Source organism: Excalfactoria chinensis, chromosome 2 (genome assembly GCF_039878825.1).
Source record: "Excalfactoria chinensis isolate bCotChi1 chromosome 2, bCotChi1.hap2, whole genome shotgun sequence".
Taxonomy (NCBI): domain Eukaryota; kingdom Metazoa; phylum Chordata; class Aves; order Galliformes; family Phasianidae; genus Excalfactoria; species Excalfactoria chinensis.
In genome coordinates this window covers 125,011,648-125,028,277 of record NC_092826.1, presented here as the reverse complement: position 1 = coordinate 125,028,277, position 16,630 = coordinate 125,011,648, and the positions used below count along the sequence as shown (strand labels likewise).

The following is a 16,630-nucleotide window of genomic DNA, read 5'->3' as shown; positions in this document are numbered from 1 at the left end:
GAGGAAGTGAATGTGATGGTAGTCCCCAGGGAAGGAAAACCACTATAGGAATACGGCATTTGCTCCCAGCAAGAAAGCAGCAGCAAAACCTTCTTTGCTTGGAAACAAATGAATGTTTCAATCCAGAGCATGGTTCTCAAACAGACCCTGCTGTGTTGGCAGGTGTATCCACAGGACACAACAGGTTTTGACTAAAACAACCACCAATACTGTGTTTTTCTGAATAACGTGATTATGTAATGACCACATAGGAAGACTCTAATCCTTACAAGTAGTCCAAAAGGCTGCACTTCAAGATCACTAATTTACGCAGACCGCTTCAACCACAGTGGTCAATATTTCACTGCAAACAGTGGAAAAAGCTCAAATCAGTGGGATGGTGGTTGTTAATTACAGGGCAAACTTAGATCCTGGAATAAGACAAAGTTCCTACTAGGCTCAAATCACTGAAGATGTGAGCAATGTTGTACCTGACCCTACTCAAAGCAGGAATCTTGACTAGAGCCTTCCTGAGGGCCCTTCCAAGCTGAACTACCCTATGATCCTAAGGGCACCACGCTGTGATTGAAAATGAGTTTAACTCCTCTCTCAGCAATATGTTTGGGTATAAATAGCATTTATTTTCATTTTACTATCAGTTCACCATATACTGAAGCAGGTACAAGCATTAACAAATTACATCTTTCATGCTCTTGTGCAGGCAAAGTGGGAAGCTGTTATATTCAGTTCTTTCTAACAAGAATTTTGCATTCAAATTAATGGTACAAGTAAAAATTTATAAAATCTTTTTCATGGACTTGATAGCATTTTGATGGTATTTGAAACACTGCATTTCTTCGCAAACACCAACAAACAGTAGCAATAATGACTGACAAAGTTCAAGCATACACTGATCCACACACTTTGGAGTTAAACGAGTATCTGAACTCAGCTCAAGGGGATCTTCCAGAGTGAGCAGAACTGCATGAGTTCGGGTTAGGCTTTGGGATCTGACCTAGCAGAATTTCCAGTGTCTAGGAATCTCTGTCTTGACCTAAAACCTTGCAGGTGTTCTGGAGACATCTGTTCACAGAGGAACTGTATTTTGAGTGATTGCTGTATGAAGGCAGAAAGGAGCTTGTTAATCTGTTTGATTGTTGGCTGTTTTTTTGTTGTTTTTTGTTTGTTTTGTTTTTCAGAGAAGAAAAAAGGTCCCAGTTTCTCAAAGCTAGAAGTCTTTTCAAGGGAACATGCATTGCAGTTCCTAGAGAGCAGATTTATCGTGTCTTGAATGGAATTTCTGATAAAAACTGAGAAACTCTCCCACTGCAAAGCAGCTACCACCCAATGCTAGGAGCCTTTGCTTGCACCCAGAGACTGAGGTTCACATCTCATCTAAAACAGATCAGGGTGTTAATCTGTCTCCCACATCCCAGGCATATACCCCAATTGTGAAACTATTATTGCTGAGGACAAGTAAACGTCCCCCACACCATCTTGAGGTTGAAAAAAAAAAAAAAAAAAGAAGATCTTGCCTCAATGTTGTCCCTATTTAGAACAGAAACAACTTTTGAAACTGAAAAACATCTTGTGGGCGGGGAAAAACATTTATCACCCCGCTCTACATTTAGAGTTTAAACTGCAGTATGTGCCTACAGTCAGTGAAAATCATAACTGCCAAATTTAGTCAACGCAAAAGTATGAATCCAATCCAGAGTTTCTTTAACAGAAAGTACCAGGTGTTGATAAGGAGAGATCCAACTTTGGATCCCACCTCCAACAATACTGTTGCAAATGCTTGTAGCAGTAGAAGAAACATACTATGCACAGAGAGGTCTCCTTTCAGTAAAACTGCTCTACTTTCAGTAGTAACTATTTTAGAGGCTTCCTGTGACTGTGTCAGAGAGGAAGGTAGATACACAGCTGGCTGTAGTTGGGCAGCTTCACAGCAGGGGAATAACTGAATTTTTGGTTGTTGGGTTTGTTTGTTTTGCTTTCTTTTGTTGTTGTTTGATTGATTGATTGTTTTGTTTTTAACTTATGATATTGAGTGATCTGTCCTTGTCCTCAGAATTTCAACCCAATTCCAGAAGATGCTGTGCTTATTGCATGCAGAAACTGGTGAAACATGAATAAATAATTTATAACCATGGAATAAAAATTTGTATAAGGACTCTGCTGTATTCAGTACCTCCACATCTCCATCTTTGCAGACAGTGACATCACAGAGTGAACTGGATCACCCTAAAGATCTGCCAGCATCCACACAATGAATAGCGTGAAGGACAATTGAGGTGAGTCAATATTGATTTACTGATATAACAAAACTACAGACATGTTTATGTTAAGAGTAACACAGACACACACTTAGACTACATACATTTGTACAAAAGAACACTCTCAAATGACACTTATGCAAATATATTTCAGATGAAAGCAACATTTGGTTTCAGGGATTCTGATCCAATAGCCAAAAAGCAAAAGATTCTTAGCACAGACAGGTGCACCAAGAATAAATTTGTTCCCAGATAAAAAGCAGCCCACACAGAAGATGCTGACAACTCTGGATTAGGTCTCAGTAAGGAAAACGCCCCATACCTTTTGCAGCCAGACTCTTAACAGCAATTAAAAAAGAATAGCTTCCAAACTGTTGTGATCCTGGAATAATTTTAACTTCAACCAATATGAACACAGGCTATTTACGCCATTCCTTCTATTCAGCAGTTTTGTCTCTCAGTTCTTAGCTTTCTAGATCCAAACTTTTACTTGAACTATATAAATAGCTGGTAAAAACTATTGACCATGTGGATTGGCTTTTAAATAGGAACATGATACTGCCAGTGAGTTATATAACTGCCTGTAAGACAGCAGCGAGCTGCTCGACATCAGATTCCTCAAACCTGTTCCTGACTCCCAGGGAAGAGTGTGGTGTGCTGCCTAATGATAATGTAATCACTGCAATGAATTTAGCACATTTGTACTGCAGTCTGTGCTGTCAGCTGAATGGAACTTAGTTCTGCCTAGGCTTCTCCTTATACTATGTACATTAAAAAAGAGAACTTACAGTAAGCACAAGAAATTTTGTTCCACAGCAACAGTTACATAATAGTACAGCTTCTGAAATTTCCTCACAAAGGAGAATAAAGCAGAATGTCATTTCCTGGCCACTCATCCAATGCATCTCTTCTTAGAGCAACTCTCATACAGCTGGTCATTGTGGATATCAGATACAACAGCTTCTCACATAAGGGACAGCATTGCCAGATTCGTAAAATTAGAGCAGGTTTTTATTCCCACTTTAAGATTTTATTACAGAAAAGAAAAAGTCTCTTTTGTTCTGATTTACGGACATCACAGTAACATTATTTCTTATAACTCTCACAGAGTATTAGGTCAAAAGATAACAAACTGAACCTGTTACCTGAATTGTGTCGGGCAATGTAACCGAGTGCCCAAGCTGCACCTTCTTTGACTCCAGGGTCAAAATCTTCCAAGCAAATCACAAGTGCTTCCAGCGCTCCACACTCAACTATTGCCTGAGCTAGCTGTGGAGAATGTTTACCAACTGCTCTTAGCACAAATGCAGCTGCTTTCTTGTAGAAACGCTATACAAATGAGAGGGAAAAAAAATGCTTTTTACTAACATTTAGTACTTTATGGCATAACAGAGCACAGACATGCATAAATTAGATTTTTATTAGCAACAATATCTCATTCAGATCCAAATCAGGACCACCATGCATCACACAAACAACGAACATACAGTCCTTCCTTGAGATAGCTCATGATGTAAGATCTGCAGCAAGTGCACAAACAAATGGAAAAAAATAAATAAATAGAGGGCTAAGAGGATATGAGGAAAAGATAATAGTCTAGATAAGTCTGTTTGTTTAAGTGAGTCGTGAGTGATAAGAGCTACAAAAACAATAGTACTTCACATATTTAACCAGATTACATAGATTACGCAGAGCAAGCTCCCAAAACTAATTCTACCCATCTGCAACATCCACAAGGCTTCACAGTTTCTGACGTGCATACCCACGTAACATCACTGTGTGAAAACACTGCTTACAAACAGGAAATAGAGACACAGAGAATACGATGTAACAAAAGTCTTTACAAACTGAATCCCCAAATGCCTAAATACTGCCACTGCCCCAGTTAAAATCCTGAAAACCCAGACCAGCAGACACCCAGCGTGACAGTCCTCAGCTTTGACTAGGCAACATGAAAATCTATTCCTGCACGTGTCCAGAAACAGCTCACTTCCAAACAGACTAAGCTTAGCACCTCTGCCACAAGTTCAAGCAAAATCCGAGCACTTGCCTCTGGTTTTCTACTTTTGTGCCTCAGTGCTGGTGCATCCTTGCAATTTATGATGATGCAAGCACCATGAGGTTCCACATAAATAGCAGTGGTGGCTGTGGCTTCTTTTAAAAGCGTATTTTATAAGTCCCATTTCAGTCTTTTAATTTCAAAGTGAATGTGTAAAGTATGTGGAAGCTGAAGGTTACATTTCTTCCTTGCTATACAGTTTCAAAATTCAGAATCCAATTCAAGCACTCCTGTCACAGCTGTGCTGGCAGAAAGACCACTCGATCCTCTTATAATGTCCCTGTACAGCAATGAGGGCACGATTCAGCAGGACACAACCAATCTACTGCTACTACCCTGTACTCCTGGCAGCTGGCCCAGCAGCACTGTGGACTAGCTTGGGAGGGCTTCTTCTCTGTGCACCAGCTGGTTTCAATCTTATTCCAAGATGTTTCGTTCCCTGCTCTGTACAGGGAGCCTAGGCAGTTAACTGTGCTGGATTCCTACTGTCAAGGTACCCAGAACCTATACAAAGAAAACCCCGTATCCCTTTGGGGTCAAGTCCATACAGATGAGAAGCCAAGTTAACACTGCTGTGACTCTTGTCAGGTGCCCAAACACCTTAGAAAAACTTCCCCGAAGCACTAAGGTGTGGCAGTAGAGGACTATCTGCAACAGCTCCATAGGTAATTGAACTCCGACCAAGTAGTGGTGCACACCATGTGCAAGAACCTAAACTTCTTCTGCCTCAAAGCACAATGGCCTCATCTAGCCAATGGAGATCTGCCTCTGCCATCCTCTAAACCGCATCCAGGCACCGCCAAGCACTTTGATGGCTAGCGCTGGCCCAAACACTATCATTTAAGCATATAAAGGGCAGTCATCCTCTAATGCTCAAGTGCATGCCCTGTCTCTGTTTAGTTTAGATATAATTCCCTACTGCCAAAATCCCAGACTTCTAAGTTAAGGCCTACAAGTAGATACAGTGAACATAATTTACAAGAAAGACGTTAAGCATCTCTTAGTGCAAGAGATGTTAATTGAAACAGTACGGACACAAACAGACAAACTCCTAGCTAGTTTGAGTTCCAGTTTTGCTGAAATAAGTGAAGTTAGAATAATTTACACCAGTCTACATCTGTGCAAATATGGGTACGTTATTTCTGTTAAGCAATTACATTTCTGGCAAAGAAAAACACTTCTTTGTTTGTATTGTTATTCAAAACACATTTGTTTACAAACAAACTGTATTTGCAGGCACAGTTAGTACATACTGAGTACATACAGAGTTTTACAACTCTGTTTTGCTCAGTTTAATTGACAAAACTCTGAGCTGGGATGTGACCCTGTAACTATTCTCCATAAGCCAGCTGAATTAGTATTTGTTGTGTGCTCCAAGAATCAGCTCCTTAAATATAGATGTTGATAGGCTAGGAGTAGATGGAATGAAAATGGTTTGGGGTTGGCTTTTTTGTTGTTGTTTTTTGTTTTGTTGTCTTGTTTTTTTGCCTACTGGAAGTAACAAACTGCATGCACTGCTAAACTCTGCATGAACTGGATAATGAGTTTCCTTCGCTTGCCCTCAGTCACCAAGACATAGTAGGATTTCCATGACCTCACACTAATCTTGCTGCTGCCCCAACTGATTCTGAATTACAGCCGTCTCACAGATGTAGCAACAGCACTGGCAGTAACATGGAACAGATAAATCAGGGTACTCAAGCTAATTTAGTGAGTGCTCTGAATTGCAGCGGGGGAGTAGCTTCCAAATTATTAAAAATAAAATAAAATAAAATAAAATAAAATAAAATAAAATAAAATAAAATAAAATAAAATAAAATCAGTTTTTAAAAAGTTTTGTTTCCCTCCTTCTCTTAAAAACAGAAATTCACCAGAATGGTCATAAATTTGTCTAAGACCTTCATTTTATTGAAATCAAGGCTTTTCAGATTTTTTGCTGTTGCTTTGATTGGCTGCGCAGGGAATGGCCAGACATGTAAGAAAAAACAAAAGCAAAGAATGCTTGCATTTGTCTTCCCCAAAAGACTGAAAATGAAAATACACTTTTCCAAACGATATTTCCATTGAAATTGTAATATACCTGAAATCTAATAAGCCAAAATTGCTACTCAAGTATGGCTATGGTATCAGTGGATTTAACTGTCAGCTGTCTCCTCTATTTGCCAGTCACTAGAAACTCTACTGGAAGTTTTGGGGTTTTTTTAATCAATTTAGGTTAGGAACAAAGAACTAGAATATAAGGAAAAGCTGAAGGAAAAATGGCAAGAGGGGAGAAAGAGGCACCAGGAGATTTATTTGCAACACAATTGCTTAGAAAGGGTTTTTTTTAAATACAAATATCAAATCCTTTACTGTGTTTTCCTGTATCAGTGGTTTGATACTTCTTATGTTACAGATTTCCAAGTGGTTATGTGTGGAGATACAAACTGAACATCCATAATGAAAAATTTACTATGTATTTTACAAGTGTTCAGTATTATTGACAAATCCCAGTCAATTTTCACTACAGCTTTCCAATTGTCTCATTTTTTAAGAGGGACTTTTTATAACGTATCACTCAACATTTTAAACCTATAAAAATGCCATGAGTGTATTTCTTATAAATGCACCGGGAGGTAAGATGAGATTTTAAAGTCAAACTTGCTTAAGCTCAAAGTTATACACACTGATCTCTCAGGAGTTCAAGCATGCACACTCTCTGACTTTCACACACCTCTTGCTATGCTAGGAATAATAGCAGATAGCCAATACAGAAAGATTTCCCTTTAGCTGTGCAGCAGTTTAAACAAAAATGATTACTTAAGCGAACAATGATGCCTTACATTCTGCTCAGACAATGAACACACGAGCGGTGGAAGAATGTCTCCAGTCACGACTGCCTCTGCCAGGTCATCATTAAAGTAGGCAAGCCTCCCAAGAGCCAAAGCAGCGGTCTGTTGGATAGTTGGGACCACATCCAGCAAAAGAGGTCTCAGCAAAGATATTACACCTGAGTTACACCAGGAAGAGAAAAGCCCACATGGTAAGTGGAAATTTTTCAAATCATTTATTCTGAACTTTACATCAACTTTACTCATAAAAATCTATTAAATTACTCTTCCAGATAATGAGAGCTTGTAGGAAATGCAGGTGTTCCACTGAAATGAAGTTGGCACGTGGACATGGCAGTTTTTCTGCACATTTTTTCATAGGTAGAAAACAACTGTGAAATATATAAAAAAAAGAATCACACATAGAAACATGGTATATTCAAACATATATAAAATACATGTTAAAGAAACACATACAGGAAATCCCATCAGGAGATTTTGGTGATCTCCCACTGCTATGTCACTCCTTCAGCCTGCCACAAGAACCTCTGCCTTGTATTATGCCAAATTACATTCCATCTCTTACAAGCTACCATTGATTCAAGGGCCAATGGCCACGAGGTCTTATACTCCAGATACAAGAACTGAAGTTTGGTGGTGGTGGTGCCATCTTTTTTTTTATTAATCACATCAGTTAAACACGAAAGGATCCTGAGGATGAAATCCTCATGTATCCTGAGGATATTGCAATATACACACGTTGTTGAAATTACAGGTGAGGCAAGCAATTATGACATGAACCATTAGCCGTTAGAGCCCAAAAGAGTGCTTTCAAAGATAAAAGTTTGGTTAAATTGGGAAACAACAGGTGTAAGCTTTCCATTCAAGCCACAGGAAGGAGGAGGTCACAGTGCAGCTCTTCATGAGTTGTGCATGGAAATGTGCACTGCAGCACTCACCTGTGCTCTGGAAGGGGCACAAGCCACAAGGTGACACCATGTGCTGGTGACCAAAGGTTATTCCAGGGAGTATCGATGGAGAAAACTAAGAAACCAGGGACTGAATGATTGTAAAATAAAACAGCAAGTGAAATCAAACACATACAGGAAAGCCGATCCCAACGTCCCACAGTGATGAACTCTGAGCACATTGCTATTGCTCAGGAGAAAGGTCCCACTGCTAGACAGGCAGCTCCATGGAGACACCAGCTCACTGCTCAGCCATGGGAAAATAATTATGCACACAGAAGTATACAGGGATATGGAAATGAAAAGATGCCAAATCAGAGACCATCACTATGTTGCTGTATAAATCTGTTCTGCATTTCATACCCTTCCCTAGAGTAGAACTGGAAAAGGCTCAGAAAAAGGCAACAAGGGTGACCAAGGATGACCACTCTGTACACAGAGGTTATTTCTACAGTTAAATTAAGACTTTTCAGTACAGATATAAGAAAGATATATGATGTTACATAAAGCATATGATTTGTAAAGTCTGAAAAGAGAAAATTATTTGTATTGCAGTTCTTTGAAAGTGCCTCTCTAAGAGCCAGACGTACAAATTAATACTGCTGAGCTTTATAACTCAGCCAGAAAGCAATGCTCCATGGAGCTGCAAAAGTGCTATACCAGAACCCCAAATGACTCAGAGCTGCAGTTAAACCTCCGTATCAGCTGCCTCAGTTCTTTGCTCTTTCCACTACATTTGTTTGCATCAGATAAAGATTTAGCTGGCTGACCAGGGAAGAAAGCAGTACTTCCCTTCTCAAGGGCTCATAAGCTTCCAACTACCAAAGGCCTTTTGGTGTAACAGTCCCATAGCAGAGGGATCACTGCCTAATGGCAGATGGCACCTGGATGTTGAGGAGACACAATCAAACAAGGACAAGCTGATGGCATTAGAGTAAGGATTAGGCCAAAGGGATTGAAATTACAGTAAATCATACTTATAGCATACTTACGTATAGAAGGGCACCCTGAAAAGAAGAAAAGGAAAAAGTACTCAAGTAGCAAGGTGATTCTCACTGAGAGCATTTATGCTAAGTTAAAACCATATTACTCCTAGTGAGAAGAAAATAACTTAATAGTCAACAGGAGGCTCTAAAAAAGAAGGATGAAAAGTGAGAGTGAAAAACTAACCAAGGAGGCCGTGCTGACACCACTGAGTTTGTTTTAGCAAGGTCAGCGCTGCAAGCAAGCTGTGCGTGGTGGTTGCAGTCTCCCAGGATGTTCACAAGTCAAAGCACCACAGGTTTTGCAGCAACAAACAATAAAAGGGAAAGTGAAATAAAATTGTCATGTCCAAATAGCACTAGAGAAGTACCAAAAATGGCCACAGCCATAGCATGCACGAGTTGAACGTTCACATAGAGACTATGGAAATAGGACTGCAGTATGTCTGGGGCCCACTTACACTCCTGTCAAAGCCACGGGGCTGAAAAAGGCCTCCTGTGCAGCAGCAGACAAAAGCTGGTCCTCCAGTTCTGTGGTGCCAGTGTGAACTCATTGAGCACTTTGCAGGAATCCCTATTTAAGAATGTGGCCATTTTACTGGTATCCTCTCACAGAACCTTCCAAACAGCAAGTATGGTCTCAATAGTAAGTTACACTTCATTTCAGGGTGGACTAAGGACTTTAAAGAACAAATTAGAAGTGAAAATAAAACCAGAAAGACACACAAGTTGGTGCCAATGCCATATATCATCTACGGGGCGCTGATCTTCTAGTAAGTCACTCACATCTACTTTCTACAGGAAAGCATCTCCTTGCCCTTCTCCCTAATGCAGGCACACCCAGCCCACAGGCAGCCCAGCACAGCTGGCAGCATGGCCCAAACCCATCTGCCCTCACATTTCGATACACTGGCTAAGCACAGTCCCGTGAACAAAGAAAAATATGCAGCCATGCTTTCTGTTCTGATTGAGGGGGTTGAGAATAGGTTTCAAGACTGCCAAATAAATAAATAAATACTTGAAACTGGGAATTTTCAAATGGAATGTATGGAGTTACAATCAGAGATTCAACTCAAAAATCTGACCACGTCTCTTTACTTTTGTAAGACCTCTCTTCACAGAGAAAAACATTCCTCACTTCACAATCATGCCTTATTGATCAAAAATCTCTGACAAACAGCTTGAGACCTCACTAAGAATTACAGCCACTGCCACCAAACCAGGGAGCGATGTGTTAGTTTCACAAAAGGAAGGTCACATATACCACTAGTTCCTGGGTTTTTGCTTGTTGTTGTTCTAATAAAAAAATATTAAAGATTAAAATAGGTTATGTTACTTACATACATGAACTATATTGTATATTTTCTGAAGGCTGCTGTTGCCATGTGCTTCTATGGTTCACTGCACACAGCAACAGGCTGCCCTGAAAGTAACACCTCCTATTTTATGATGTTGGCCCACAACAGCAGAGGTGGATGAGGGTGGTATGGCAGCAGTGGTGGAACCTTCCCACCAATATTCCATTGCTGCTGTGTGACAGATGGCAGCAGAGGGGTAGTCTGACAGAACAGTGTCTGACATGGAAGCACATAGGAAGAAAAAGAGTGAAAATGAATTCCTCCATGTGGATAAAAATGGCACCCATTGACATTCATCAATGCATAGCTAATGGTGGTGACTGTATTGAACAATAGTGTTTTATAGCTGAGAACTTGCTCTATTAAACTGTGTTGTTGTGCTGTTACTATCAGTTGTGGTTTCCATGGAAATAAATAGGAGGCATTACTTTTGGAGAAACCTTTGTGTATGCAGCCCAAGACCATTCTTGTTCCCTCAATGCAGAATAGGCAAGCCAGCAGTTCACTCAGGTACTAATGAGTTTTATGATCAGACACCTCCAGAAATTCTTACAGGGCCCTCACGCTGTTCCAGCTCTTCACACTGCTCCTGCTTTACTGAAATACTGCCAGGCAGAACAGTTGTAAAGACATTACATTTGAACCTTTAAGGTAAAATATGAAAAGTAGATTCACTTTTTTTTGTTTTTAAAGTATGTTTAACTGACAAAAAAGAGATTGTTAGAGCGGTTGGGAATAAAGGCAACATCACAGCATGCAGGGTTCTGTCCCTAGAAAAGCCAAGGCGGCACATTCAAGGCAGTCTTAAACTTAAGTGACATTTAAACAAAGCAATCAGTCTACAGCAGAGGAACCCATGAGCTAGAGCCAGACATTATAACATGTTTTTAGCCTTCACAACATACCCAGTCAATGCAAAAGGTAAAACCACGTGCTAGACAGCTTAAATGAATGTACAACTTGAGTTGTCCTAAGTATGAGATTTACAAGATTTGCATTTTCAAGACTGGCTGATACAGATTTCACTTTTCAAGATCAAGGCTCTTTAGCACGTTCTAAAATGCTGCCAAGCAGCGTGTCTCACCGTGACCACCGCCAGTCATTTCTCTGTAGAATAAAGCACATCAAGCTTGCTGATGACATCTGAGTGTCAGCACAAACGTCTTACTGCAAATTATTTTAGGTGTTGCAACTGAAAGTGAGGATAGAGACAAGAAGTGGGATGGGAGTTACTGTTTGAAGAAAACACTAAAGAGGAGTTGATAGAAGAGTGAATGGATTATAAAGATCTAGGAATGGAATAGAAATTGTACTGGTTCTCAAGGAGGATGTATTTTCCCAGAGTGATGTCTGAATATGAGTAAAGGCAGTGACCAAATAATTATCATGACAGGAGCTTTGGTGTAACAAGAAAAAGAAAAATCAATTCTTATTGCTGTACAAGCCTTACATTGACATCAGATTAACTGAGAATTGAGGGATGTATATAAACCTAGATTATGACTACACGTTGATCTTAATTAAAAGCTTTACCTCCAATTTCCACATTTTCTAAAACTAGCATTGAGTAGCTGTACAACAGCACTGAATCTGACACCTCTGTGAGACCAGCTGCTTGAGAAGATTTCATCAGATTCACTATTTTCATTTGCTTCATTTTTCTATTTACATCTTCAGTAAGCCAAGTATTTCTCTCCGTAGCACTTAGAAGAACAGGTAACCTTGCAAATTGGTAAGAACCTTCTAGCAGTGTCTTCCTTCTTCTACCACTGACCCCCACAAATAGGGCCACAGAGTAGGCATAGCGGCATTAGTGCCTGAAATTTTAAGAGAAGTCTTTGGTCACCTTCTGAAGGAGCCTTTTGTGACAGAAGCAGGGAATTCATTAAGTCTAATTCAAAGGCAGCAGCAACACAGAGTTAACTAGAAAATAAGGCGTTTGGACTGTTAGACTCAATTTGTTTTGGAAGAGTTCCCACCAGCAACTCAGAAACAAGGTAGCAGAAACTACTGCCAAATATTCTCTCTTGCACCACATAACCTTGCCTGACCTCGGGCAAGGACTGATTCCCCCTTCCATCCTCAGTTTCCACTCAGAATTGTTTCAAAGAATGTCACACTTGGGAGCTGAATCGCCCTTAACACGCTCCTCAAGTGGAGCTGTTGTGCCCAGGCCTGATGCACTTCCTTTCAGCAAGCAAGAGCTGGCTGCTGCCTATCTGGAAAGGAGGTCGGAAAAAAAAGAAAAAGTCACACTCGGGGCAGCAGCAGATTCCAAGTTTTTTTCATTCCAAGTTTCCAGACAAACAGTTACTGCTCTGGAGATAGCAGACTTCATTAGGGCTGCTTTGTTGGGTTTGTTGGTGGTGATGATTTTTTGGGGGGAGGGATTTCTTGGTTGGTTTTTGTGGCTTTTTTTTTTTTCTTGGGGGGGGCGAGAGGAGGGGAGAAGGAGGTGATATATGAGCGTCAGTCAGAATCCTCATACTCTCTTTCCCGAAGCCCCTCAAAGCCCTCATGAATCTTGAATAATCACAAGTCAGAGTAAAGCAAAAAGACTCCATGTAGTTGGATAGGGGAAATAAATCAGAACAGCTTTTTCTTACCAATAAGGATGCCTATAAGAACCCAAAGTTTGGGAATGCAGCTTTTAAAACCCACAGCCAGTAGAATAGCTCTGGGGCTGGGAGAACAATCTCAGCTGCAAAGGAAAAAGGCCATGAAGGAGGAGGAACACTGCCACAGCCCAAGGATTTCCTACAGTACCCTCCTTTACACTGACATTTCAGAAGTTGGCTCCCACAGCCCTGAAGGCTGGTCAGCAAGTAGGAATGGCTGAGAAACAGTAAATTGGAATGAATCTGCCCAAGGCATTAAAAATACAACCCCGGCAGAAATAAGAGGGAAAGCCAGGTGTGCAGGATGCCAGCACCCAAAGTGCCAGGTTCCTTGGCCACATGGGTACAGGTTTCTTTTTCCACTCCTCAGACTTAGCCTTCCCTACAACACCCACAGCCCCTAGAAAGGCAAAGAGCTGACCTCATAAGTATCTTTAAGGTCAAAGACTAAATTGCTGAACTAAAACTGTTTTTTAAATACAATAATATACTTAAATAACTTAGACAATGAGAGCAAAGACACCATTATCATAAACTCCAATACAAAAATAAATAACTACTTAATTCAGACTATGGAAGAATACAAAAAATGAACACACATAAATAATACAAGTCTTAATCTGATGCATTTATTAATGCTGAAATGTAAAAGTTTCTATCAAAATAATATGATTGGAACAATTTACAATGTTGCACCTCCCAAGGCAGATGAAGAAAACAGAATCAGGCCCTTGGGAACCACCAGCCTTCAAAGAGCACTGGAACCAGTTCAGATATTCTCCTGACATTTCTAAAAGACCGGAAACTGCCTGAATGTCAGTGCAAGAAAGAGGGCTCAAATTCATCAGCCACTATAACTGAGAACAGTCAGCTTCTTGCAGAGGAGACAGCACTCAACATGACATTCCAGTACCAAACTTGATGAGCTGCAGCTGCCAGAGGAATAGATTTATTCCTAAAAAGATACATTTAAATCTGTTCTTGTCAGAGTAGCTTCTCCCAACAGGATCCCTCCAGAAACGAGATCTGGTAAAAGAATTGCTTGTTACTGTTCCAAGCTTACATTTACCAAACAGAAAATGTTTAGGAGGTTTAGAAAAGAATTTTCTCCCAACAATTGATCAATTAAACAGTCAAAGGACAAACCTTGCAGCTAATATTCATAGCAGTGTTTAACCATAAGAAACAAACGTAACAAAATCAAAACAGCAAAAATGAGAGTTGTTGAAAAAAAAACTGGAGCAAGTCCTCCCAAAGGAACTGCTCTGATGGTTCCTCGCACAGTGAGGACAAGAACAGCGCTAACATGTTTCTCTCTTGTGTGGTGTTAGCTTGATACCCAGAGATACCTCCGCAAAGAAGGAAATGGTCTCAAACTTTCCTTTTTCACGAGATCCTAAGCATTTGTCAAAGGGGCTGTTAGAAATGGAACCAAATGTTTATTCCTTGAGCACTGATCTTTTACAGTTGCCAGCATGAGTTTTAGCTGTTCCACAAATATAAGCCAACAACAGAAATGTAGAATACAATACAATTTAAGGCTCGGTTTTGTTCGAATTCACCGTGAGCTGCCTTCTGCTTCTGCTGGGAAAAACCTAAGCCCTGACAACCCCTGAGATCCAGCAGGAGAACCCCTCCAAGTGCCACAGGCATCCCCAGCCAATGGAAAATGACAGCAGGTAAAAACTTCCTGCATCCTCTTAAAACACTGAGCTTCCCAAAGAATAATTAACTCCCTTTACCAGAATAATCCATAAGCCCCCCAACTCGTTTATATATGGACTTCAACAGAGATACTTGTGTAGACAGACACCTCTCGTTCTCAGGTTGCTGCCATGGAGCGATCTGCTGGTCACAGCAGAACCTCACTGCTTGTGTTGGTTCTTTCTGACAGCATGCAACCACCTGTCATTTAGAGCAAGGTGCTGAAGCCTTCTATAGCATATTCAGAAAAGATCGGGATAGCAGTTATCAATTTAATTGTAATTTTAAGTTTTAAAAGCACAGGCTGCTGGGGGGAGAAATTAAAATGTTTATGGGCCTCGGTCACTCAAATAGTAATAGGAAAGACTGTATTTGTAGACATTCCCCTCTCTTCTAGCAACCACAAATCGATTCCAACCCTATGGGAAAGCAGCTCAGTACCAGGGTATTGCTTTCCATCCTCCTTGGCTCACAAAAGCACATTTACACACGGTGACCCCAGCACAGAACCTTGTGCAGCCAGATCTCAGACCAAGGCAGTCTCAGGCCTCTCCGTGATTATTTCCTCCTCACAACAAGGCACTGCTAAGGAAAGCTGCCCACTGGACTACAAATGACTATTTTAAGTGCACGCAATACAATGGAAGTAAAATTAGCTTTGGCACTTCGACTGCTTTCTTAAAATAGAAATTTTCTGCATTTTTTAAATGCTGTGAGAGCTGCTTCCGAATGGGAGCCCTGTCTGCAAGCAGACAGAAACCAGAACTGTAAATGGACACAGGGAGGCTGCTTCTTCTAAGTCTTAAACTACATTGTCTCTATAGGCGAGATGTCCCTTTGGTAAATGTGGGTAAATTGTGTAAATTCAAGCACTGGCACAAAAATACGAAAAAGATTAAAAAGAAGAAGGAGGAGGAAAGAAAGAAAGAGAAAAACAGATGAAACAAATGAACAAGCAAAGAAACGGAGCAGCGCGGTGGGGCGGCACAGCAGGCCCACGTCAATGGCTCCTTAACCAAGAGATCCTCAGCAAAACCATTTTCACAGAACGCTGGATTCCCGGCAGCCGAACGTTGGGCGTATGAACGGCGCCGCTTTTCCTCGTGCGTTTGTTCCCCCCGCGCCTCAGAGGATGCCGACAGCTGTACGGGGTGCGGGACACAAGCCCCACAAACCGAGCCGGGAGAAACCGAAGCGCTGCGGATTCCCCAACAGCGCTCTGTAAGCCGAGCGCAACCCTTCCCGAGCCGTCGGTCGGCTCACTCAGCACCGAGCGCTCCTTCTGCCCCGCTGTCTCTCAAAGCCGTGGGCAGCCCCGGCCGCACTCCGCACAGCCGCCCTTTGGGCAGCGCGGCGCCCAGCGGAGCCGCCCGCACCGGGACCGCCGTGCCGGGATCCCGCGGTGCGGACCTGCCGCGGGGCTGCGGCCGAGGTACGAAGGAGCAGAAGAAAGTTTCCCTGCAGCAAAACGGAACGGCGAGGCGGCGGATCCCGAAATGAAACGCGTCCTACAGCCGCGGCCCCGGGACAAGCACCGAGAGCCGCACCGGGGACCCCGCGTTAGCCCCCGACGGCCCGCCCGTACCTGCGTCCCGCAGCGTCCCGACGTTCTGCGGCCTTGACGACAGCTCGGCCACCGCCTGCACGAAGTGCGTCCGGGCGCGCTGGTACTGCTCGAACACTGCGGGCGGCAGCGCGGGGGCCGCGGGTGAGCGACCGAGCGCCCGCCCGGCCCCGGCCCCGCCGCCCCATCGCACAGCCTACCTTGCAGGACCTGCCGCTGGCTCATGGCGGAGACCGCGCGCCCGCGCAGGGCCGCGCTGTGTACTCGTCGCCCCGGCAACCGGGCGGGCGGAAGCGGGGCGGGGGGCGGGG

General features: G+C 42.2%; 1 protein-coding gene across 1 annotated transcript in view; it reads right to left on the bottom strand.

Annotated features, from left to right (window-relative positions):
* The window catches only part of SPAG6 (sperm associated antigen 6), a 35,153-nt gene extending 18,523 nt beyond the window's left edge, over positions 1-16,630 (bottom strand). Inside the window, exons 1-4 of the mRNA XM_072330039.1 lie at positions 16,520-16,630; positions 16,341-16,436; positions 7,137-7,303; positions 3,401-3,584 (exon numbers count right to left, since the gene is read on the bottom strand). Of these exons, the coding sequence (XP_072186140.1) occupies positions 3,401-3,584; positions 7,137-7,303; positions 16,341-16,436; positions 16,520-16,544 (472 nt within the window). The 5' untranslated portion in view covers positions 16,545-16,630. The remainder of the gene's footprint in view (positions 1-3,400; positions 3,585-7,136; positions 7,304-16,340; positions 16,437-16,519) is intronic.